We start from the raw sequence: 25,012 nt of genomic DNA on the forward strand, positions 1-25,012 counted from the left end.
CCTGCCTGGAATAGCTTCAGAGTGTAAGGGAGAAAAGGAAAGGCCCATGAGTGAAGCCATAGGCTCTGACAGGAAGAAGAAGCTGATCCTAAAACTGAAAGAAGCTGTGGGGTTTGTGCAGCTGGGAGGAAGGGAACATAAGAAGGAGGAGGGATAAGAAATTTCTTGAAAAAGTGGTCTTGACTTAAACAAGCCTAGAGACCTGTAATGTAATTGCATTCTGGCCCTTCAGGGGGAAGGCCTTCTCCTCTGGAAGCTGCAGCCTTTTGGGAGTGGTTGGTGCACCCTGAAAGCACTGGTGTGCAGGCAACAGTGTCTTCTGCAGGGAAAGCCCTACTCCTGTAACTCACAAGGAAGCTTCGGTCTGGGAGCCAAGGAGGACACAGACACAGATGAATAACAGTTTCATATGGGCATTCCTGCTTTATTTTAAATTGCACATGTGAGATGAAGTCTCAAGCTAGGAGCTGCTGCTTCTCCACTTAGCAGAAGATAAACCCTTTGGAATTTCAAAAGGGAGACTTGGCTAGGAGCAGCATCCCACCAGCAAAGCTAGAATGTCCCTAGACAACAGTTCTTTTCCCTACTAATGGGGAACAAACTCTCCTCTCATCTCAGCAGCTACTGGCCTTGCAAGGAGGGGACTGTGGCTGAAGTAAGAGGAAAGTCAGCAGCAGGGCCAGGGGTCTGCCTGAGCCCTGGGCAGTCACTGCTGTCCACTGTGCAGGAGTTGTTGGAACAAGGAACCATCCTTCTTACTTAGGCAGGCAGGTGAGTCCAGCTCTGCCACTCTCCCAGCCTGCATCACCAGCACACGGTCCGAGTCCAAGATAGTGTTCAGCCTGCACACAGAAAACACCAGGACACACGCTGACGAAACTGAGGAGGAACACTGGATACCGCCTCCCTGCAGTGAAGGGGCAAACCAACACATGCCTGGCATGGAGCTTCTCCCTGTGCCAGGAGGGTGTTCTCAGGGACACCCTGCAGTTCAGCTCCCTAGGGAGCCTCTGACCACCCCTGAACCACAGTGGGAGAGCATAGCGATGCCTCTCAGCAGCTGGACACAGCAGCGTACGATGGGGATAGAGGGCAGCTTTGCGAGGGCTGAAAGAGAGAGATTAGGGCAATGCTGATCCTAGGACAGCACAAGATGTTTCTGTCCTCACAGCAGACTGAGTCACTTCTCTTTGCCCTTCCATTTTCTCACCTGTGGAAGGTGGATGCTGGTAACACCTCACTTCCTGAGGGTGACAGAAAGGGACCTGTGCATCAGCCATCACCCTCTAGCAATCTGGCATCTTTGCTTACGCTGCCACCACCAGTCGATTTGCAGCAAGCCAGTCTGACAACTATAACATGCCCAGCACACATGCAGGCACCCTCTTCTGTCACTCCCTCCACCTTCTCCCTGCCCCCCCATTCCCTCCCACCGCTGGCAGGGTCACAATCTCTGGACACAGGGAGGGAGGATAGAGCAGCAGTAATGTCTTTGTGCAGCTGTGCATTGTTCAGTGAGCAAAAACAGCCCTAAGAAACTGCAGGTCAGAGGGAAGTCAAAGCGTAGGATTTGAGCAAGCGAAAGCCCTACGGGATTCAGTTCTCTGTTACTCATTCACTCCCCCAGAACAGTGCCAGGCTGCAGCACTCAAGAGACCTGGAGGGGCACAGCACAACCGTGAGGTCACTTTCAGTCCTGGATTTCACCCACCTAGTTAATGGCTCACCCAAAGATGAATGGTTTGGGAGATCCACAGGTACAAACCAACCCTGTCACAGCTTTTCCTTACTTACTGTTTTCTCCTGTCTCCCTACATCTGGTGGAAGAGGGTCTGGGACCATCTTTGACCCAGTCTTGCTGCCTTGCCTTCTGTTACTCCTTCCCCTTCTTGTTCTCCTAATCACTCCTCTGTCAAAGACCTGTCCTCCCTACCACAGCTTAGCCCACAGAGCACTTACCTTCCTTTACACTCTAATCTCCCTACTGCACACAAAACGCTCCCTTCCCCTCAAATCTCTCCCGGCTACCCGCTATCTAATTTATTGAGCAAGAGCCCTCACTTTACTTGCAAGGCTCAGTCCACCCTGCCCATCATTTGTCTCTCCTACTTCTTCACAGCAGAACACCAGCCCTTGTTACCTGCTTGATTTTTTGTTTTTGTGGTACCCTTTGTGCTGGAAAGCAACTCCCTCAAGAACATCCTCCATACTACTGCATTACAGAATGGTTGAGGTTGGAAGGGACCTCTGGAGATCATCTAGTCGAATCCCTGTGCTCAGGCAGGGTCACCTAGAACATCTTGCACAGGGTTGCATCCAGGTGGGTTTAGAATATCTCCAGAGAAGGAAACTCCACAATCTCTTCAGGCAATCCGTTCCAGTGTTCTGTTACCCTCACAGTAAAGAAGTTTTTCCTCATATTGAGGTGGAACTTCCCAGGTTTCGTTTTGTGCCCATTGCCTCTTGTCCTGTCGCTGGGCACCACTGAAAAGAGTCTGGCTCCATCCTCTTGGCACTCTCCCCAAATTACCTCCTCCAAACTCCAATTCACCAAGCAACAGTGGGAGCACTCTGGGCAGATGACTGCCTAATGCTGACCTACCCCTTCCCAGTATCCACGCTATCCATGTTTTGTCCTCCCACCTTTGCCTGTAACCATCTAGTACCCCTACTCTTAAATTTAATTTGTTAGCTCTGGAACAAGCCGTGCTAACCTATTTGGGCAACGTCTAGCCTGCTAGTGTGAGGTGCCAGCCAGGACCAAATCTCAAGAGTGTTGGAAAACAGAGTTATCAAATAATCTGTTCCACTGGCAAGGGAATGGCTGCAGCTTTTCTCCTCTAGCTGTCCTGCAGTGCCCCCTACCGAGCCAGAGACACCCCCTCCAGCTGGGCATCCTCTTTGCTCCTTTCTGTAGGTTATTTCTGCATTGCTAATTGTCCTATTTAGCAGAATAATGAGAGTTTACTCACCCCCTGGCCTCAGAAGGCAGGGCCCAGTGAGCCACGTACCACAGGATGTGGTATACTGACTTAGCCCTTTGCTGTTCACCAGTTTCTGGATGCAACATTTTCACACTCAATCATTCTAGTACCCAGAGGTTAATAAACCAGCCAAGTTCCAGCCTTCTGCACTTGAAAAGTCTCATCACAGAAACCTCTTCGCTTAGCTTAAAGTGCAGGCATGGCAGGGGCAGCCACCACTCCCATGACGGAGCAATGCTGTGGTGGAGGGAAGTTCAAGCACAGCATGCTGATCCCTCTGTACCTGTGAGCGATTGTCAAAACCGTTTTGTCCGCAAAGCGATGACGGATGGTCTGCTGCAGCACCTGGTCTGTTTTCTGATCCACACTGGCTGTAGCTTCATCAATGCATAGCACCTGCCAGGGACAGAAGGTGAAGGGAGCTCCCAAACATGATTGGGAAGCCCAATCCCAACTTAAGGACAACCTGACAAGGTTGCACTGGTCACCCATCCCCAGCACTCCCAAACCCTGCAGTAACTTGCCCTGCTGTGACAGCACCACCATCCCTCTCCCTTGTGCCAACAAAGACAGGGCACTCACCTTAGCCTGTGTCAGGAGGGCTCTTGCCAGACACACCAGCTGCCTCTGTCCCACAGACAGACTTCTCCCTCTCTCCCCAAGCTCGCTGTCCAATCCACCTGCAGGGGTGCAAGATCAGCAGTCATCCACTAGGCTGTATGTCAGGCCCCCAAAAGCTCCTCCAGTCTGAAGTTTTCCCAGTAGCACTGAAAACTCAACTGACTCAGATGCAAGTAACATCTAGCACTGAGATGCAATGCTCTGCTACAGTCAGGGGTCTGACATGTCTGTCAGGCTCTGCTCCAGCATTTGCTGGGGCCTGGTCTTGGGATCAGCAAGATCTTGCCAGGCCCTGTCCATCTGATCCATCACCTGCCAGCCTCTTGCTATGAAATCTTAGGGAATGCCCAAGGGTTTCACTGACCTGTTCCATCATGATCCTAGTAAGGCCTCACCTACCAATTCCTTACTGCATCTGTTTGGCCCCCTCTCCCCAGCTCCTGGCTGAGCTGAGGCCACCTCCCTTCTATGTGTACCAGGTCTTGCCAGTCTCTTCATGTTGGGCTCAGACTCACCCATCTGAGTAATCACGTCCCGCAGGTGACACTGTTCTAGCACCTGGTACAGCTCAGAGTCTGTCCGTTGTCCCTGCGGGTCCAGATTCTCTCGAACTGAGCCACTGAACAGAAATGGATCCTGGGGGATGATGGCCAGCCTGGACCTGCAAGCATGGGAGAACAGAGGGCTCATGGGGTAGGTTCAACAGAAAGTAAAGCAAAGCAAAGTTCTGCTTCTCTGGAGTGAGGTGTCTTGGGTTGCTGCATGTCTTAGATGCACAGAGACAAAGCATGGGTTTCATATACTCAGTCTAGGATCCTTACTACAACTGCTCAGAAATAACAAAGCAACTTGTAAGAAGCTGCTACAACCTGACAAGAGGGTGTCCAGAGAGTAAAACCATTTTTTTCCTCACTCTGCCCCTCAGCATCCAGCCACTGACAGCTCTCTTCCTCCATGCCCCACTCAGCTGCCTCCCCCCATCTGCTCAGCCCTCCATACCTCAGGTCTTTCAAGCCCACCAGCCGGCTGTCAACACCATCCAGGAGAATCCGCCCTGCTTTCAGCTCCAGCATGCGAAAAAGCGCCAAGAAAAGGGTTGACTTTCCAGAGCCTGTGCGACCCACAATCCCCACCTTCTCTCCAGGATAAATAGTGAAGCTCACTCCATCAAGTGCATTGGGCAGGCCTGCTCGGTATGTCAGGATCACCTCTTGGAACTCCACACACCCCTGGCTTGGCCAGTCAGTAGCAACCTAACAGGGACCAGGACAAGACAGACCATGACTGTGACCCACAGCCAGCCTCAGTTCCACCTGTCCCCCAGCCAAGCCCTGTCCATCCCTTGGCTGGTTTCTTGGCCCTTGAACAGACTCCAATCACAGCCCAGCTCCATTTCTATCTCCAGCCCCTTCTTATGCTTGCTTTTCTCTGACAGTTCGGTCCCAGTGCCCCTTCTGCTCTTCTCCCCCTTCCCATCACTCCAGTCTGCACCACTCCTTCCTGAGATTCATCCCCTGAGGGATGTACTGGCAAAAGCGAATTACCAAGGAAGTTTCTGTGGGTGAGGGCCCTCCACCCATTCACTGGAACCCTGTGATCTCTGCCAGGAGGCAAGTGCAGGGCACAGAGCCAGAGGATGGGAAACAGGCAAGTTTCTAAGAGCCTATTTTAGCTTTTACCTGGACCAGTTTATCCTGGGGCTCTATGGGGATGTCTGTGGTATATTCCTCTGTCCGCTCCACGCTCACCATCATGGTTTCTGTCACAGTGAAGCTGGAAATTAGGCCTGAGAGTAGGTTTGTGACAGACAAGGCGTATGAGAGTGCCAGGCCCACAAGTCCTGAGATGACAAAAGCATAAACAGGCATGTTACTGGCAGGGAAGGATCCAGGATCTTGGTGGCAGGACAAAGACACAATGCTGGCGTTTAAGATCCTATTCTGGGATGGGATGTAAAGGAGGAAGGACAGAAGCTGAAGCACAATTCTGGGGGTGAATTGCAGGGGGACAGTGAGTGTGAGCTCTGGCTCCCCCCTGGCATAGGAAGATGGTGCAGCTCTGAACTAGAGGGAAAGCAGCCTTGGGCCTCAGCTGTGGGGTGGGTATAGAGCACTCCCTGGCAGCCCACCTGGATTCGCTAGTTGCTTCTGGTGCTGAATGATGGCAATTCCTGCGATAGCAGTAACCACAGCAACCCCAATCATCTGCAGGCGGATGTCCAGCCACTGCATCGCTGTGTTGCTGGCAAAGAGGCAGCGTTGGTTTTGCTCCAGGCGCAGCTGATTCTCCATCTCAAACCTGGCAGGCACATAACGGAGGTTCACACTGGGCTGTGCACCCCACCACTGCCCACATTGCCCCAGGTCAGGGATGTTCTTGACACTTTAACCAGTCCCCTGGCTCTGGTCTATAAACACAGCGAAAGCTTTGGGGTGAGTTTGCTGGTTTGACTTTGGCTGAGTGCTGGTTCCCTGCACTCACCTGTGTGTTGCTCGCATGGCTCTGATGCTGCTCAGACCTGAGAGGGTCTCTGAGAAGTGAGTGTAGATGGGGGAGAGGGTGAGATTGTAAAGACGCTTGAGCTCCCTGGACGTGCGCCGGTAATAGCGCTGGATGGAGAAGTAGAGGGCAACCAGAGGAAGTAAGACCAGACCAATCCAAGGGAGACCATAAGTGATCATCACCAGCATGCCTAGGAGCCCATACATGTTGGCCAGGAAGATGTTGAGGATAAACGGCAAGTTGTCATCCACACAGTACAGGTCTGAAGAGAAACGGTTCAGGATCCTGCCTATTGGTGTGGTATCAAAGAAGGTCACTGTGGCCTGGCAACAAAGGAACAAGAAAATAAGAGCCACAGAGGGCTGCAACAGGACCCAGCCACAGAGTAGTGGTCTGGAGATGCAGAGCAGAGCAAGGAAGCCCAACAGTGGGGTGGCCACCCCAGTCCCACCAGTTCATCTGCTGGGAAAAAAAATATCACATCTCAAAGCTAGCATTCACTTGCTAAACAGCTCAGGCAGCTCTCATGGAAAAAGGAAGGAATCCTTCTCTGGAGGACAGCTGACAGGTACCGACACAGCAGCCATAAAGTTATGATACTGCCAACCTAGTCCGTATCCTTATATCTCAGCCTAAATTCTAACCCCTATGCCCAAAGGTCCCTCTCTAGATCAGGCTTAGAACTAATACAGGGAATGTCACACAACTATGCTAGCCCCAAAACTAATCTGATGATTCCCTGGATCCCATATGGGACAATTGGTAGCCAGTGAGATGATCCTCTAATCCTAACCTCTAATTCCTTAATTTAGTTTCTAATCCTAATCCTCCAATTATAACCCTAACCTGAGTACCCAACAAAGTCCAAATCCTAAGGAAAATTATCTGGCATATGTCAGCATCAGCCCTAAATCTTGCCTGATGATTCCTTCCAATCTCATCTGGATCTGAGTCCATGATCCTGCAAAAGCTTCTTTGATCACACTGGCAATGCCTATGCCAATATTAACTAACCTGATGATTCCTGTTATTCTCCCCAATAAACAGGAGTCAGGATGCCCCAAACAGGCTAAATCATAACACTCATCTTACCCTCAGAGCAAAGTACCCTTCTACTCTCACAACATCAGCCCTACAGCCCGATGTTCATGGAACACTGGCCCTAAATGTATTTCTTGAGTTCACAATGAACCATATTTTATCAGCCTCAAGTGATTCAGAGTCTCACCATAGAGCTTGATATTCATATCATGGTGTTCTCAGTACTGAGTTGAGGGTTGCCAAATGAAATTTAGGGCTCTAACAGCATTTTGTAACCCATCTCTGGAATGGGTGCTGGAAGGATCATACCTTAAGCCTTAACCTTACATCCTTAAGCTCATCAGCTAACACCAGAGGAAACCGTAATTCACATCTCAAACTCTTAATCCCAACTAGGAGAATAATGTAAGGATAGAGAGACCTGCAGGGGTCTCAGCCTGTCCTGACTTTTCTGGCCATTACCTTTATAACCCGCTGGAGCAGCCGGTTGTGAATGACAGTGGCAGCACGGATAGTGCCATAAGCAAAGAGGAAGGCCCGCAGAATGGTGAAGAGGGAGTTGGCCCCTGCAATGCTCCCATAAACTGTTAGGTAGAAAGTCACATCCAGTGAACCATTGGAAGTGACTGTAGCTGTGTCCAGAGCTTGAATGGGGAACCTGGAACACAGAAGAAAGACGACCAGGAATCTGCCAGGGTCCCTGAGACAGTAAACTCACAGATAGAGGGTCAGAAGTCAGGGACATACTCAAGGGGAAACCAGGATACTTCAGCCTGATACTCCTGTGAGAGACCCCATGCAGCAGGATAGTCAGTTTATCCCTGCTCTCAACAAGGATCTTCACAGAAGACGCACTGAAGGACAAAACTGGAGAGTGTTTCTGGCTCCCTTTGGCATCTCCTGGCCAGCATTCACTTACACAAGCCCGGTAAAGGAGAAGAGCAGCAGCTGTGGGGAAGGCAGGGTTGCTGAGCAGACCATCACAGAGGTATTTGCAGTCTGGGACATGCTGGAGATCCAGTGTGACAGCCACCAATCTGAGATATTTCTAGATGCTGCAGAGAAAGACAGAATGCATATGGAGGGATTCAACCTTTGAATCAGCAAATATGAAGCAGAAAAGTAGGAAGGGAAGCAGCTAGGGAATTTCTAGTATCATCTCAAGTCAGGCCAGTCTTCCTCTGCCCTCATTCTCCACTGGCACAGCAGTAGGAGCAAGGGAACTGCCATGAGCTGCAACAGTAACAGGGCACTGCTAGAGGAACACACATGGTTGTAAAACTGCAGCAGCAAAGTGGAGGCCAGTGCCTGCCCCCACATATGCGTCCTTCCCATCTATGCTACCTGAGTTTGGGAATAGGAAGGAAGGAGTCTTCCTGCTGTAGCACGAGCAATTAAACTCAGCCCTCTTTTTTTCCCATGGGCTCTGCAAACAGTTGGGGAGCAAGACAGGAAAGTCCAAAGAGAGATGTGCTACTGGGCCACTGACTCACCTTGCATCAAGAGCAGGGAAAAGAGGATGGATAACGTCAAGCAGCTGCCCACTGCTAGCCAATATGCCTTGTACACCTGAAAAGCTACTGCTCCTTCTTTCTTCTCCTCCTCCTGGCAGAGAAGGTGATTGTTTTGGGTCAATTCTTCTGCCTCTGTCTCTATGGCCTCCTCCTGGCGCTGCTCATCAAGGGCTGTGGGTATGGAGGTAAAAGCATGGTCAGTGAGACACAAATTCCTTCTGCAGCTGCTCCTTGCTGCAAACAGAGCAAGTGTAGGCTATGGAGGAGGCTCTTCTTCCCTCTTCCCTTCCCTTTCAAGCCTGGCAAGACTTTCTTCCAGATCTGGACTGCCATAGGAGAGAAGAATCAAACACGGATCCTGGCCAGTACCCCAAACTCAGCCCTTCCCCCTGTGCACACACTACCCACAGATCAGCACTGCTATGGCAGAGCAGGGCGGTGGGACCACTGTTCTGAGGCCAGCAGCTATCAGGTATGCTTTCTCCATCTTAGCATGTTGATTCATGCAAAGCTCAGAGGACTGGGAAATGCCCTCACACTCTCTCCAGAATTGCTTCTTGTGGACTATTTCTGCCAAACAAAAAGAAGCAAATAGCAAGAGGGTGCAGGTGGGAAGGAAGCAAATGGGATGCAGTCAGCTAGATTAACGCAGAATCAGGGCCATTTAGTCTAATCATCTCTAATCAGCATTTTAGTTTAATCATCTCCATCCACTCTGTGATATCTGGCCAGCATATCCTTTCTCTATTGCACTTCACAGCCATTGCTCACTCTCCTCTTTAAGCTCCCCTCAAGGCAACTGCCCTCAATTCTTATTCAGAGACTCAACAAGAGCAACAGGCTTTGTCTGGACGTTTAACCTAAGCTGCGCTGCCCCAGCCACCCTCAAGCTTGCCAGGTGTTGACCTTTATCCTTCCGCCTCTTGTCCATGTCCTTGAACTTGGGGAAAGCTTCCACAAGTGGCAGGATCTCAGCTGGTGTTCCTGCAAAAAGAGAAACGCAAATGCTTCAGAGCCCCCAAGGAATTCTAGGCCAGCTTCTCACAGCCTTTTTCTATGGAATGGCCCAGTTTGTTCTCTCACTACATTACCTACTTTCTCACTACTTACTGCCTTACCTATTTTCTCTCATAGCACCTGCATCCTTAAAGGCTCTGCTTCATACATCCTGCCATGGCATTATGTCTTATCAACTCACTCGCTCTCAGGCCATCCTGCTTTATATGTACATCTGCACATTCCCTTCCACCCTGTCTTCTCTGTCTATATGTAGTGTCCTTGAGCTCTTTTTCTTCCCTGGATCCCCCAGTTAATCCTACTCCTTTACAGCCATCTCTGCTTGTGTTATTCCAGGACTGGCAAACAGGCAAACGCAGAAGGCTCAGAAGACAGCCAGTGTACTACCTGTCCTGACTATCCTGCCATTGTCCATCAACAACAAGGCATCAGCTTTCTCCAAACACTCCGTTCTGTGGGTACAAAGGATCCTTGTCTTGTGCTTGAGAACTCCCAGAATGCATTTCTGCATAAGATGGTTAGCTACATCTGCATCAACAGCTGCCAGGGGATCATCAAGGAGGTAAAGCTCTTTCTCCTGGGAGGGAAAGATGAGATAAGGATGCTGCTCCCAGCCTTGCTCTAGCAGGCAGTGCTGGAGAGAAAGGTGCAAGTGCCTCAGCATGGTACACCACCAGCACCTTGGTCCAGCAGGAGGTGGTTCAAGACAGGCAGCCAGAGCACAGTACACAACTGGGTGCTCCCAGCTTCTTTACATCTGACTTGACGTTGGGTGCAGACTGCCACAGCACAGCCACTTTCCTGTTTACCTGGTAAACAGCTCTGGCAAGGGCTATTCGAGCCTTCTGTCCGCCACTGAGTGTCACACCATTCTCGCCAACCTCTGTCTGGTCACCTGCTGGTAAGATCTGAAACAACCCCAAAAATTCCATTTTAAAGGGGACAGGATGCTACTGGGGACTCCACATCAGAATTCTGGGTCCCTCTCCTGCCTCTGGCAGTAATTCCTTAGGGTGATACCTTACCAATAAACTAAACTGTGCAATAGTCCATATTCTGGTTCTGCAGACAACTGCAAAGCTTGGCCATATTTATGATACTAAACTCTCTTACCCTTCAGAACAGGATGGCCACACCTGAACTACCTGTTGGAAACAACTTCTGCTCTGAGATGAGTACTAAATTTTGCCTGGAAATTTTGAGGGAGAGCAACAGCTATGCCAGGACAAAAACCATGCCAGGGACCATCCAAATAGTTTAACAGTATAGACAATTGAGTGCCAGTATCTGGAAATATTTCCCTCTCAATTTACTAGTATAGACACAGTCTGTAAGTTCTCAAATTAATGTCTTCATAGAGTACTCACAATTTCTGCTGAAACAAACATAAGCTCCTAGTGCTTGGCACTTCAGAAAATCAAGCCTCAAGTTATAAACTAGAGGAGGAAGGCTGGCTTGCTACTAGATATAATAGCAAGTTCACCAGCTAACACAGCCACTAGCTTCAAACCTACAATACATGCCTTACTGATGGGAGGACTATGGACTTAGGCTCTCCATATACTAAGAAAGTGCTCTCTGACCTAAAAGAGCATCAGCTGCCAACAGGTTCTGCCTGCAACATCTGGCAGTCATCCGCTCTGTAAGAACATCTCCTTTAACTGGGATCAAGAGCTTTTGAATTGCTGGGAGACAAAACCATCCAAGGTGCTATCAGAGTGATTTTGCACCTAAAAGAACAGTGTGATCAGGCATGGTCTGGGACTGGTAATCACAGCAAAGCTACATGTTCGGGATGTTGCAAAGGTAAGCCAGACTTGAGTCAAGTCTGCAAGGATGAGAACTGCTCAGTCTAGATGCAAAAGCTGGCCAAGGAGGCCCAGGAAGATTTAAGGTTCCAGCACTCACATTCAGGTCCTCGGAGAGGGCACAGGCCTCCACCACCTTCTCATACAGCTTGGCATCATATTCCTTCCCAAAGAGGATGTTCTCACGGACACTGGTAAACTGGATCCAAGGCTCCTGTGTGGCCAGTCCAAATCCTTGCTCCAGGTCACAAACATACACTTGTCCACCTTGCCTTCAAATGCACCAAAGGTGGGTGCAAAAGGAAGCAAACAAGAACCGTTGGCAGACTAAAGTGATCTACAAATAGGGGTAGCACTCTACCGTCTCTGCCTGTCCAGGGTGTGCAGGGATGAGGTGGACCAGGCAGGGAGGAGTGTTTTGGCTACTTACTTAATGAGCTCTCCAGTAATGGCTGCAAGCAGCGAGCTCTTGCCAGAGCCAACCTTCCCAACAACTCCCAGGAGCATCCCCTGCAGAAGAAAGTCAAAAAAGCAACTTGTTGCACTAATATAGGGCAGCCTGCCCATATTTCTTGAGCCACACATAGCCTTTAAGGAAGCTGACTGCTGTCCTGAACTAGGACTATCTTAAATGTCCAGCAGCAGAGCCAGGCACGGCTGCTGAATAAACCAGATCCCTGATATGGCAGGACACAAGTCTGCAAGGAATATTAACAACTGCTAAGTAACCCTGGAGCCCAGCTATATTGTCAGTCCAGTTCTCTCCTGCAGCAGTAGTGGGAGTAGAAGGAACCATGCAAGGATCTTCTCCAGTGCTCTGCAGCTCTGAGAGATGTGACACATGCCCTGTGCATCTTGGCCAAGACAAGATTCTCACACATAGCTCAAAGGACAAGGAAAACAAGCTGACCCTGTTCCGTTATTTGGCTCCTTTAGTGCCATCTTTCTTCGCTGCTCCCCACACTTCTGCTCACCTTCGTCACTGCCAGGTTCTCAATGTGCAGTTGAAGAGGGCCTGCAGATGAGGTCTGCTTTGTGCTTTCCTCTTTGACTGGTGCCCAGGAGAAGGCTGCTCCTCGCATCTCCATGGCAGAAGAAGGACCTGAAGTGCTGTCTGCAAGGGAAAACCAGTAGTGTTGCACTACCCTAGGTAAGTCAGAGAGTGACAAGGGGGTTGCCACAAGTGCTGCCAGCTTCATTCCCAAATGGAGGAGACATGGACAAAACACAGCCATGATGCCCTAGACTCAGCCACAGGCTAAGGTACTAGCCCACTGGTTTGCCCTTAAACTTTTCCTCCCTTCCTCAAACTCACCTATTTCCATCTCCCACTGGACATATATGGTGACGTGTTGGCTCTTAGGGAGACACTGCAGGGATAAACTGCTTTTCTTATGGCTGAAGATGAAAGAATGGCAGGGAGCTGGCAACAGGCAAAGGCAGAGAGAAAGGCAGTAGCAATGAGTTGGAAGAGGGGCACTCACTCGAGCCTTTCTGCTGGACTACATCAAGGCTGTCAACAGCTTCATTGTCAGAGGAGCTTTGGACAGAGGATGGAATAGCTTCTTCTAAGGGGACACTGATGGCCAGGCTCAATAGGGACAAGTGACAGCCAGTTATTTGGTAAAGAGCAAAGCTATGCTCTTATCTCCTGCTTTCTGTAGAAATTAAGTGCCTGCACTCTGCCTGTGACAACTGAATGTCCTGAACCATGAGGTGACAGCCAGCTGCCTTCCAGTACTACCCCTCTACCCTACACCACAGCTCTCTGCTCTGAATCCTCCCTGCCCAAGGTCCAAAGCCCAGCAGCATCCTTCTCTGTTACCTAAAGCATAATAAGCCTCCAGGTCCTGGTCCGTGAGTTCAAGGAAGCGCTGGATTCGATCCAGGGAAACTTTGGCTTCCAAGGTCCCATTCAACACCCATGGGAAGCTGTTGAGGGGGAGAATGAGCATCCCTATCAGGGCCAGCGCTGTGAATACCTGTGTGGGTACGGAAACAGCCATAAATTGGAGGTAGGACCTTCCTTGCACCTCATATCCTCCAAACAGTCTCACCAGTGAGAGCCTGAAGGGGTCAAGGGAGACACAGACTGAATTAACTTCCCAGAGAATATCCCTCAACCTCCAGCCTCTCTGTGGATGCTCCTCTGTATGGGACAAGGCTGAAGCCCTCCTTGCTACTTACAGTGAGCAGTGCTGTCACTTGGGATCTCCCTGTTCACTCACCTTGGTGGCAGTAAGTTGGTGACCCAAAAGGACATAAGTGATAAAGATGACAATGGAGACAACAACGGGCAATGCTGCCCACAGGTACACGCATACAGCATCCAAGTACTTGATGGCTCTCAACTTCTGTAGCTCTTTAGCTCGGCAGGCATTTATCCTGGTGCCAAAGTGCTGCTCCCAAGCATAGAATTTGATCACACGAATGCCACACAGGAACTCAGTCATCAGCTGCAGGTAAAGAGGAAAAGCATATAGAGCAGCTGCCACCTAACACATCAAGCGCCACAAAATAGGCTTTTCAGCCAGGGTTAGGTTTGCAGGTCCTTCCTGCTAAGGGCCCAGATAGGGATTCCAGTAATCAATTCTTGATAACAAAGATATAAATTCAAGTGGCGGCTGCTGGGAACTTTGCTCTCCCTCATTTCACCAGCTTGCTCAGCTACCTGTGCTGCTTAAGGCTCAGGAAGAGGCAAAATATTACAGTACTTCCCAACTGAAATATATGCAACACAGATGCAGGGACATGTGGACTTAGTAGCTCCAGCCTGGATGCCATTTACCCGTGCTGGCCTGATATTACGTGAGATAATAAGCCCTGATTCTCAGGCCTAGTGCTGCCATGATACAGCTAGTCTGCATTCACAGCCAAGCTGGCTCACACTTCAGCAGCTCAGGTACCCCTGCAGCATGTTCCCCTCTCACTCTTGCTCTCAGGTCTGCACGTGCAGAGCAAGCTGCGGCACATCTGTGTCTGACATGAAAGAAAACTGACAAGAGAGACTGGTTTACTCTGCAAACCAGTCTTGTGATACTCCATACAACTAGATGCAGCTCCTGTTAAAAGTGCCAGATAGGTCTGCCACAGAGCTGACTTATGCTTTATACTTACAAAACATGGCAGGAGGTAACTGAAAATACTGCCCCTCACATCAGAGACACTAAGCTCTAAAGTTGGCATCAAACGTTTGACATGAGGCAAGGAAAGAGATGGTACTGCAAATATGCAGAAAACTGTGGAAAAGATGATTGAGGGTGCCAAACTGAAGTGATATAAAACCATTATGTCCATGATCATTGCCTTTGTCTAGATTGCAAGGCATCTCATGATTGAAAACATTACTGGAGTACTAGGACAGAAGCACCTTTAAAGAAAGAAATTGGAGTCCTGTTTTAACTGTTTCCCAAACAAAAGATACCTAGGAGGGAGCCTGATTTTGCCCAGGAGGTGAGGTGAGGCAAGCATTAGAGATTCACTATTTTGTAGGCGATGAAACTGCATCACCCTGAGACACTTCTCTGTGTGTGCCCCCCTCGGGCACTTTTCCCAGTAACTGCAACTCAGTCAATCCACTTGGGATCCAAAAGTAGCCAAAAATGTTCTAGGGACAGAACGGGAAACATAGCAATGAATCCAGAGAGCCACCAGCCATCTCTCACCTTGACCCGTGTGTCCTTGTGCTTCAGCATCTCCTTGTTGCTCTTCATGATGCGGTTGGCTATGACCTTGTTTATGGGCACGAGCAGCAATGCCAAGGCCAGGCCTCCCAGAAAGGCTACCCCCACCTGCTGGTAGAGGAGGTAGAGGGTAATGGCAAACTGGAACGGCAGGCTCCACACCTCGTGGAAGCTGAGGCAGAAGTTGACCAACCTATCAGTGTCCGTGCTCATGAAGTTGACAATTTCCCCCACAGTGAAGCGGGCAAGGCTGGTGCTGCTGACATGTAGAGCCTTGCGGTAGATGGCGGAGATGACGGCAGCCCGCACCATCAGCATCACCTTGTACACTTCATAGCTGAACTGGTTCCGCAAGAGAGCACCCAGGAAAGAGCCAGCGAAGAGCCCAAGGGCGTAGATCACCCCATGGCTCAGGGGCTCTTGCCGTGACTCCATGAAGTTCACCAGCAGGTTCAGAAGCAGGGGTCCTGAGAAACCCAGCAGGCTGCCAGCCAGCTTAAGAAGTCCAAGTGAGTAGAAACGGAACCCAAAGACAGAATGAAGCACTGAAAAGAGTCGCACGCCCTCCTGGGCAGGAGGTGAGCTGTCCAGGGCATTGCTATTCCCATTGCCTCCAGCAATGATTGGGCTAGTAAGAGACACCGTCTCCTCCTCTACTTGGCGCAGAGCTGCCCTCCCCTGCCAGCAGGAGTAGAATCGATCACAGACCCTGGCAGCTTGGAGCTGGTGAGGAAGCACATAAACATCTTGCGGTTGGTTCAACATCCAGTGGTAGCCGCGTTTCATAAGAGGGTTCATCCAAGCATAGGAGAAGCGTGAGAGCCAGCTCTCACCATCTTCTGCCACTCTCTGCCAATCAGATGCTGGGATCCCTGGCTCTGAGATGAGTGGGTCCGGCTGCCAGGTGTTATTGATGGAGAGAAATTCTTCTCTATTGGCAGCTGGGAAGAGGTAGCTAATCACATACAGAAGAAGACAGGCCAGCTGCAGACAGAGGATGGAGAACCTGGAGGATACACCAGGGTGGGCAGGGGACCAAGCTGTCCCACTTTGGCAGTACCACATCAGCGTGATGATAAGGGAAGGTACAGGTAAGAGAGTGAAGAGAGCCAGGGCTGCAGGGCCCCGGGAAGAGCCATGAATTGACCTGCAGAGCATGAGAAGAGCCAAGCCATGAGTGAGCCATGTCAGTGCAGCAATGCCATTTGCCAGCACTTCCAGGTACACAGGCCCTAGCTCCTGCTGAGAAATGGTGGCAGGGATTATATCAGCAAGGAAGAGGCCAGCAAGTATGAGAGAGGCGGCAATTCTGCATCTCCAGTCTCGCCTGTGAGGAACACCGGAGCCATATCTAGAGGAGGAAAGAGGAAAAGAAATGCTTCACGGTAGAAAACCCATCACTTCCTGCTGAGCACTCTCCTCTCTTCCTCCCGTCTTCCCTCCATTATCCATTTGCTCTTACTTAACTTCCTTGGATCCAATTGCCCAGCTCTGAAACATTTTTAGACTGTAGGCATTGTTAAACTAGATCAGGCCAATATATCCTACTATCTGATCAGTACCAAGGATGCAAGAAAACACACAAAGAATACTCTTTCTGTAAAGAAATTTCTTGGCAACCTGTGATATCTTTTGGTCAAATCAGACTTCAGTCTTTGAGAATTAACAAAAATATGTATTTATCCTTTTAATTCTGGACGATCAAATTTCCTGTGCCACATTCCTGATCCTTAATTTCTCGTCTTTGTGACATTTTGTCTAGAGAGATTATCTTTATCAGTATTGGTCTCAGTGATGCTATGTGTGGAAAGTCCATCATCTATTGCCCAACAAAATATTTAATTATCGCTTGAGTATTTGTATTTGTGGCCTTTCATTATCAGTGAACATTGTCATGTTCATTGTTTATGAATTCCAGAAGAGGGTAAACAGAAAAATAATTTGGGGTTTCTCTGAACTCCTTATTACCTTGTGTATGTCTCCATTACCACTTTGGATTTATACCTTCTCCCAGAAGATTCCCAGTCTCCCCAATCTCTGTTCACTGAAATTCTTCTCCTCTTTGTCTTTGAATTATTTTCTGTGGTTTTATTCTCTCTAACCCTCTCCATTCTTTCTGGACTCTTTCTGTCATAGAGTGACCAGAGCTGTACACAGTACTCTGCATAAAGATAGACGCTGATAAATGTAATAGCATTATAATACTGTATCCTTCTCTAGTGACATATTTAGTACATTAAAGGGAATCTAATTTCCAGTCTTCCCATCCCAATCTCCAGTCCCGTATCACATCAAGAGCTAGATAAGCTGGCTGTTGTACCTTGGAATGCCGAGGAAGCAGGCACTGACCACTGCAAGGATCACATGAGGAGCCACATTTAATGTCAGCTGGTTAAAGCAATGGCCAACACTGCCATGAATCCACACAGGGACTGGATCTTCTGGGCTTGTTCCACACAAATCGGCTAAGATGTTCTCCATTCTTTGCTGGGTGTTAAATGCAACAAATGGGAGCTCCTAGGGTAGAAAAGAAAAAAGTGCATGAGGCAGAGAACAAAAAAGTACAGCCCCGGTTAGGAGTGGTTTGCGATAAGAAATGAACATAGGACTAGAAAGGACTTCCTGGGTCACATAGTACAGGCTCTACTATTGCACAGTTGGTATCATATCATCCACTTTATGAACTGATCAAGCTCCAGCTTAAAATAATTACGTTATTTGTCTTTTAAAGCCACTTCAGGACCTCACTGCTCTGAGAATTAGAAACTTTCTGCTTCTTTCCAGTCTAAATTTGTTCATGGCCAGCTTATCCTTTGATACTAACATAAGGAAATACTTGCCTTTCTACATATATCCCTCTGCAAAATATTTTGAGCTGTTTAAGCAAATACCTATCAATTTTATTTCCATCTTTGCAACTATTCCCACGACACAGCTATTTCACAAGCTGTGTAATATTAAACACCCTCCGGATCACCCTGGAGGATGCAGGTATCCGTCCAGCCAGTACCCAGGGGGCCATGCAAGAAAGGGAAACCAGGACTCATGTCCTTGCGCGCTGCCTTGCGGTACAAAACGCACGTGGAGCAGTTTGGGCTTGAGAAGTGACTGAAGGGCTCGCACCAGCCAGTGCCACCTCCAGGCTGGGACAGGCCGAGAGCCACCGGCTCGGCGCGGGACCGCGCTCAGCACACCGCAGCCGGGCACCGGGGCCGGGCCGGGCGCCTCAGGCACCGTGCACCGGGAGCGCTGGCACCAGGCCCGGTCCAGGCCTCCCCCCCGCCCCGCGGCGAGCAGCACCGCCACCATCGCCCCCCCCCTCGGCCCGGTCCCGCGCGGCGAACTTTGACCCCTGCCCCCCGCCGTACCTCGGCTCGCCTCCCGCGGCCGGGGCGGCCCCGCGGCCGGCGGGGGGGGGGGGGGGGGGGTTGGCCTCGCGCCCCCTGGGGGCCGGGAGGACGCGCCGCAGCCGTTGCCTGGGCGCGGTTGGCGGGGGCGGGGGGGTGCCGAGCGGCTGCCGCACCCGGGGGTCGGGGGGGTCCCGGGGCCCGAGCGGGACGTCGGGGGAGCCTAGTCCCACCTGGGAGTGAGGCAGTGAAACGGGGCACGACTCAAACCGGCGGCTTCGGAGCTGGAAATCAGCCCTCCCCCGAGAGCGTAACACAGTGAGGGCCCGAGCCCCTCTCGCCTTTTCCACCCTATTCCCCCTCCCCCGGCCGAATATCCATTTAATCCTCGCTTGGCAGCAGCAGCAATGTTAGTGAGGATAGCGAAAGGCAGCACCCTCTGAGATGGGAAACGGGAGCGACCACGGCCCCGGCCGGCCGGGGCCCCGCTCCCGGCGTCGGGCAGCGCCAGGGAACTTCCAGGTAGATGGCAAACCCAAGGGAGTTCAAAGCACTTCAGTCAAAAAGAGGAGGCTGAGATAAAAAGAAGCAAATAAATTAAACATGCACAGCTCGCTCAGACTTTGATCTTCCAAGCACGTTCCAATTCTGCTAAAAATGATCTAAAATCAGTCCCTTCCTCAAGAACAAATGTATTTTCCCCCCAGTTCCTCTAGTTCTTTCATGGTGAACACAGGTAGGTACAGCCCAGACAGTAAAAGGGTTTTTATGGGTATAAATGCTTTAACAGGTAGGGCATTCTTTGCTTGTGGCAGGTGATATTACCACAGGAGCACTTAGCTAAAAAAATCCACTGTATTACCTGTATTGTACTCACTGACTATACGTGCCTGAAATACAGGTAAACACATGCAAGTAGCACCACAGAAGACAAGACTCTTTGCTACAAAAGTATGGTGTGTTGGCAGATGAGACAACAAGAACATGAGAGAACATCCAGCCTTATCCTATCCAGACTGTTATATAATGATAGGTGAACGCAGTAAAATCACCACACGCTCTGGGAATTTTAGCTGTTACTGATGATTTTACAACAGATGCTTTGGATACTTCACTTTCCCAAACCTTCTCTTAGCAGTGTTTCTTGCAGGGGAAATTAGTGCATCCCTGTGAATACTTCATCACTGGTAGCAAACTTTACTTTCAACATACAGCTCTTTAGAGACTCTATACAGTAACACATTCTCTGAGCTGAGAAGTGTTATCAGCGCGGTGCTGAGGAAGCAAAGTAGCAGTAACATTCCTGTCTAGGAAAATAGAGCAATCTGGCTGAGGAACCATGAGGCAGCAGAGATAAGAGCAAGAGCTTAGAGGCCACAGTGCCCTCTAATCATAGTTTCCTTGAAAGCAGCAGGAGGATAAAAAGGCATAATAACAAGTAGCTGGCACCACCAAAAGGTTTTCCTCGTGGGTTTATGAAGAAGGAGAAAGTATGAGAAGCCTCATCACGGCATTTGCCCTCTCTACAAGAATCCCACCAGGGTTTATCCTGTACCTGGATGGTGGAAGCTCTTTGCACATTACACTTGTCTCTTCTCTGATCTTGTTTTTGACATGCAAGAAAAAGATTTTTTCTTTTGATCAAGCTTTGTGTGTTCTCTGTCCTCTCTACAGGAGATGTCAGTACTTGTGCCTCATCATCTGGTCTATACCCATCACATCAGAAAATTAGCTGCTAGATGGAGACTAAAATCAGAACTGAGATACAGTTCCTTCTCTCCGATATGCAGAAACCTGAATGGCATGAAGAATGCTATGAAGAGGAACAAAAAAGAAGCATTCACCCTGCTGTTTGTAACTGAGAACATATTTTGCCTTATAAAACATTAATATGAAAAGGGAAGAAAAATCTATTCTGGTCCAGGTCCATCTCCTGGCATAGAGCTGTCTTCCTAGATCGATACAGTTGTTTAATTATTGTCTTTGAGAATTCTGACTTCTCACAGTCCTGAATGTAATCTCTACCTGTGCATCAGAGTTGAAAAGCTCTCTTTTCATATCTAGGCCACCTACTGACACTGGACACTATGTTCATTTGGCCAGTCTGCTTTCTCCCACAGGCTATTCAGAGGTTTCTAGAATACATTTTCCTGTAGAAGAGTCACAGAATCACAGAATGTTTGAGGCTGGAAGGGACCTCTGGAGATCATCTAGTCCAGCCCCCATGCAGAAGACACAATATGGTTTTATGTCCTCTCCACTCAAGGAAGCTTCCCTTCAAAAATACTATGATATAAGCAGATTTTCAGGACAGCAAACATGGAATGTGTGAGGTTGGAGTGGCACACACATAAAGCTTTCAGACATCCTGGTTTTGACATCTTTTTTCCATTCCAAATGGAAAAGCTCCATCTCAGTTTATAAGACATCAAAGTCCTCAGATACCAGGATGAAGAACCCCTCAGTTCTCTCCCTCAAACTAATCTCCCTCACAATTTTTCATTTCAGCCACATTGTGTTCTCGTATTCTCCTCAGTTTTAATGTGCTGCATTCTGCTTGCTTGCCTTTCCTAACCTCTCCTTCTGAATATGAAGTTTTCCATTTGGACTGAGAGATGAACAGCTTTCAGATGCCACTGATCACTTTTTGCTCCAGACAGCATTATCTCCACACATATGGAAAATGAAACACAAAGGGCGAGAGTAAAGGAATCCCAGGAGAATACCACTGTGTCATAACTGATGTGAAATCGTTGGTGCTTGTTTTGCATAAGTACATTTAAACAGGAGCAATGCCAGAATCTTAAATAAATATTTCTGCTTTCATGCTTCTTTTCTGCTATTTCCCCTCTTCTTGAACACTGCTGCCTATGACACTTACTGCTATTATTTGACTCATTTAAGATGTGTGCCATGTGGAGTACAGGCTCGTGGGTGTATTGCTTACAAAATACCTTGCACACTATAAATAATCATATACCTGACATTTGTCAAAGAATCAGAGCAGTCAAAAGGAAAAAAAAAATCAGGTTTAACTTAATTCACCTCCACAGGCCAGATTTTATTCACTGTGTATTATCCAGAGTCTTGGTAATGGTCTAAATTGAAATATCCACAGGGAGGAAAATCAATCTGGCAAAGGGAGCTTGACCCCTCCCTTCTCTTACAAGTTTATTTTGTAACAGATTACTTAATACCCCTTGCAGGACTTGGAGTGAGGATTGAGTGTAGGCTGTATACCCATTCCACTTCCCAGCTGAAAGTAAATACTGTCCTGTAACAGAAGCCAGTCTAGACAAGCCTTATTCAGAAATATCAACCTGTAATTATATATGTAAAATCTCTGAAAGCAATAATCTGTTTGGGTGCATTTGCTCTGCTCCTAGCCAGGGCTCTCCTATCAGCTGAACCATCCTCAAGTTCCATAAAGCCATAATCAAGGAAGGCACAATGGTGTGGCTTAGCTCAAAATGTTTCATGAGCTAGTTGCTTTGGCTAGATCTGAATATGTTCTGTTCTCCAAAGGCAAAATTAACGCAAGGTTCAGAAGACAGAGGAGTATCTTTCACTGCACTTTCTCACAAGAACACTCATTTTGTCATAAAAACACAGAAAGAAACTGTTCTTAATAACAACCTAATAATTTAACACTAGAAGGAGTGCTGCATGGTCACTTCAGAACTCTAGATCCAGTCTCTACTCAGATGTACGAAAGTAAAAAAATTATAAACAAGATCTCGTATTTTCCTCTGGTTGTACTGTTTCCCATCTAATAGTCCAACCTAAGTTATCTTCAGGTCTATTTTGTTTACTTCTTCATAACGACCTATTGCTAACTTTACATATTCTATTCTTTTTTTATATTGTTTGCTTCTGTGACTTTCTTCAGGCCTAATAAGAATTCAGACACCCAACACTGCCCTCAGCATCCAATTAGCTAAAATTTCTGCAAGTAGCAGCTAATTCTAAGTTCCTCCAACCAAGATGAGGTTTGGCATTCCAAAGAAGAGTTTAGGAACTGAATTTGTAACACAGCAGACTGACTGGCACATCATTTGTCCTGTAAGAGTCCAAAGCATCAGTCACAGGAGCATTTAAAAAAGCTCTGCAAAGCATGTAAGGACCTTGCCTGACTTTTTAAAACCCTGAGACAGAATGTAGCACTTCCTCTTGCAAAGAGCTGAGACTTCTCAGCTTGCTCTGCAGCATTGCAGCAAATTTCAGTATTGAATTCTGGATTAATTTAACTGAATCGCACTTTGGGTGCGAAATGTATTCAGTAAGGCATGTGTTTGAAAGATGACACTACAGTTAGTACAAAATGGTTTATAAACTGTGATTATAAGGAGATGTTCAGTAAGATGACAGGGTGCTACAAATTGTTAGTGAGCACTAGTCAGTCGGTTATTTCTCTTAGATGAATGCAATTTCTCTTTGGAACTCTTCTGCAAGCATAGTGTATATACTCTTTTTTTCTTATTTTTTCTTTTCTTTTTCTTTTCCTTTTTTTTTTTCTGTTTACTGTTCTTCCCAATAAGCAGTTTTCTTACTGGTAAGCAGATAAAAGTTTTAGTGGATTTTCTGACCGGGTAGTAAGTGGTGTCTGGATTCCTTCAGCTTTCAAATGCCAACTAACTTTATCATCAGAAACCACCATGACATCTTTAAACCTGGATACAAGGGGAAAAGGTCAGAAAGTATTTTGGTGTTCTGGAATTTTACAAAGCTGTTCAGGTACTATACATAGCATTTTATTTAAAACTGACAGAAACAAAATAAATTCACTGGGTTTCTTGGCTTTGTTACTTTTTATCTTTTATTTTTTGAAAGCAAACAGTGTTTTAAAAACATTTAAAAAAACTTACGTAAGGAAAGCAAGAGCATGGAAAAGATGTCCAAAAACAAACAGGTCAGTTTTCTCCCTCTTGCTGGGCCGTTTTTACTTTTTTTTCAGTTGATGAAACTGAGCAGTTGACGTTAAGGCATGAAAGAAAACGTGGTATTTCTTTTAATGAAGACACAGAATACGTATGGGATAATAATATAGTCCTTACAGCAGTAAATTAGTTGAAAGTAACTTGCAATGTAAAATTACAGCACAAATCCTCAAATATACATCTGTCCAGTCTCATCAAGTTCTTTTAAAGCACAACTCGTTGCTTCTCCAAAAGTCAAGTCTGTTGCTTAGCGCAGTTTGCAGTAAAAGATTTATTATTAACTGCCTCTACTGCCATTGTGTCTTGCTCTCACCAAAAGCAGATCCCCAATATTCTGGGCATCCCCAAATGCATGGAAAGATGAAATTCATGTCTTAGGATGCTTATAATTGAATTAAGGTCTCTGAATGAACATTATCGAAGCGAGAAGCAGGAAGAGTGGACAAGGAGAATGGAAAATATGATAGTCTATATATAGCTTGGACGTGTTTTGATGACTGGCACAGTTAAGCATATTTCCTGAGCCTGTGTAGCGGTGCACTCATTCAGAAAATGTCAAGGTGGGGCAGTTAGCTCTAGTTCTACCCAACCACTCCCAGTATTAGAATATCAGATAGCCCTCCACCCATGGTCTGATACACAATTTGGAACAAAGCAGAAAAGAGTATTTCAAATGGTACATGTTTTGGTTTTCTCCCAAAACATGGGAAAAGTTTGATCCAAGTCTGCTGATAATGATTGGGTCTTCAAATATAAACCCTCAGATGCTATTTTGCCAACAGTAAAATGCAAACGGGATGCAAGAAACTCCTCTGTTCTTAGCTAAGAAATAAAAAAAGCTCAGGAATTTGGGAAACGGACATTTCTGTTGGAGCCTTTATTTCTCCATGCTGCTGGAGCACGGCCGCTTGTGCTCTCCTTTACCAGCACAGCCGGCTGCTGGCCGCTTCGGCCGGCTGAAAACACCTTTCCTTCTCTGCGCAGCAAGCGACCGCCGGCGTGAGGCGGCAGAAACGCCTCACGCGTCGCCTACGCCACACCGGCCACGCGAACTCCGCGGCCTCGGCGCAGGGGCCCGCAGCAGGCGCTGCGCCGCGCCCGGGCGAGAGCGCCTGCCGCGGTGACGGCCATCAACTGCGGCGCAGGGGTTCGCTCGGGCCTCGCATCGCCAGGCTTCACAGCCGCCAGCGGCCGTTTGAAGACGGCGCCCACGCACCGCCGCGCGGAAAATAAAATCCCTCCTTTCCCGATGGCCGCGGGCGGGCGGGCCGGCCGCCCCCCGCCGCCGCTCCCGTTACCTCGGCCTGCCGCGGCCCGGCCCGCGCCGCCGGCGAGGGCCTCGCAGCGTGGGAAGAAGGGAGGGAAACAGGATGGAGCAACCGCCGGCGTGCGGCCGAGCGTATCCACCCCGCGCAAACGGGGCACGAGCGAGGAGGAAGCGGCGCCCCGCACCACTGAGCACCCGCCGCAGCGCCCACTCACCCCGCCGCCGCCCCGACAGGCCCAGCGGGCCACGTGACCGGGCCCGGGGCCGCCATTTTGTGCGGGCGTCCCCAAG

The 25,012-nt window shown here is 48.6% G+C and overlaps 1 protein-coding gene across 6 annotated transcripts; it reads right to left on the minus strand.

The window, feature by feature from the left end:
* Positions 1–397: 397 nt before the first annotated feature.
* ABCC10 (ATP binding cassette subfamily C member 10) lies at positions 398–24,996 on the minus strand. Of its 6 annotated transcripts, none has more exons than XM_062572038.1 (22): positions 24,937–24,996; positions 17,491–17,687; positions 15,153–16,521; positions 13,716–13,943; positions 13,313–13,469; positions 12,462–12,601; positions 11,918–11,997; positions 11,588–11,759; positions 10,489–10,587; positions 10,067–10,256; positions 9,569–9,646; positions 8,642–8,833; positions 8,068–8,203; positions 7,611–7,806; positions 6,087–6,430; positions 5,734–5,903; positions 5,285–5,445; positions 4,605–4,858; positions 4,121–4,266; positions 3,567–3,664; positions 3,268–3,380; positions 398–842 (listed from the first exon to the last, which is right to left on the minus strand). In XM_062572038.1, exons 2-22 carry the CDS (start codon positions 17,649–17,651, stop codon positions 707–709), a joined length of 4,620 nt encoding a protein of 1,539 aa, XP_062428022.1. In that variant the 5' UTR covers positions 17,652–17,687; positions 24,937–24,996; the 3' UTR covers positions 398–706. The 6 variants fall into 6 exon arrangements, with proteins under 6 accessions (XP_062428022.1, XP_062428023.1, XP_062428021.1 ...); XM_062572039.1 differs by lacking the exon at positions 24,937–24,996 and adding an exon at positions 24,753–24,930; XM_062572037.1 differs by lacking the exon at positions 24,937–24,996 and adding an exon at positions 18,539–18,565.
* Positions 24,997–25,012: the final 16 nt, after the last annotated feature.

The sequence above is a fragment of the Rhea pennata genome, chromosome 3 (genome assembly GCF_028389875.1).
Source record: "Rhea pennata isolate bPtePen1 chromosome 3, bPtePen1.pri, whole genome shotgun sequence".
NCBI classification, from domain to species: Eukaryota; Metazoa; Chordata; class Aves; order Rheiformes; family Rheidae; genus Rhea; species Rhea pennata.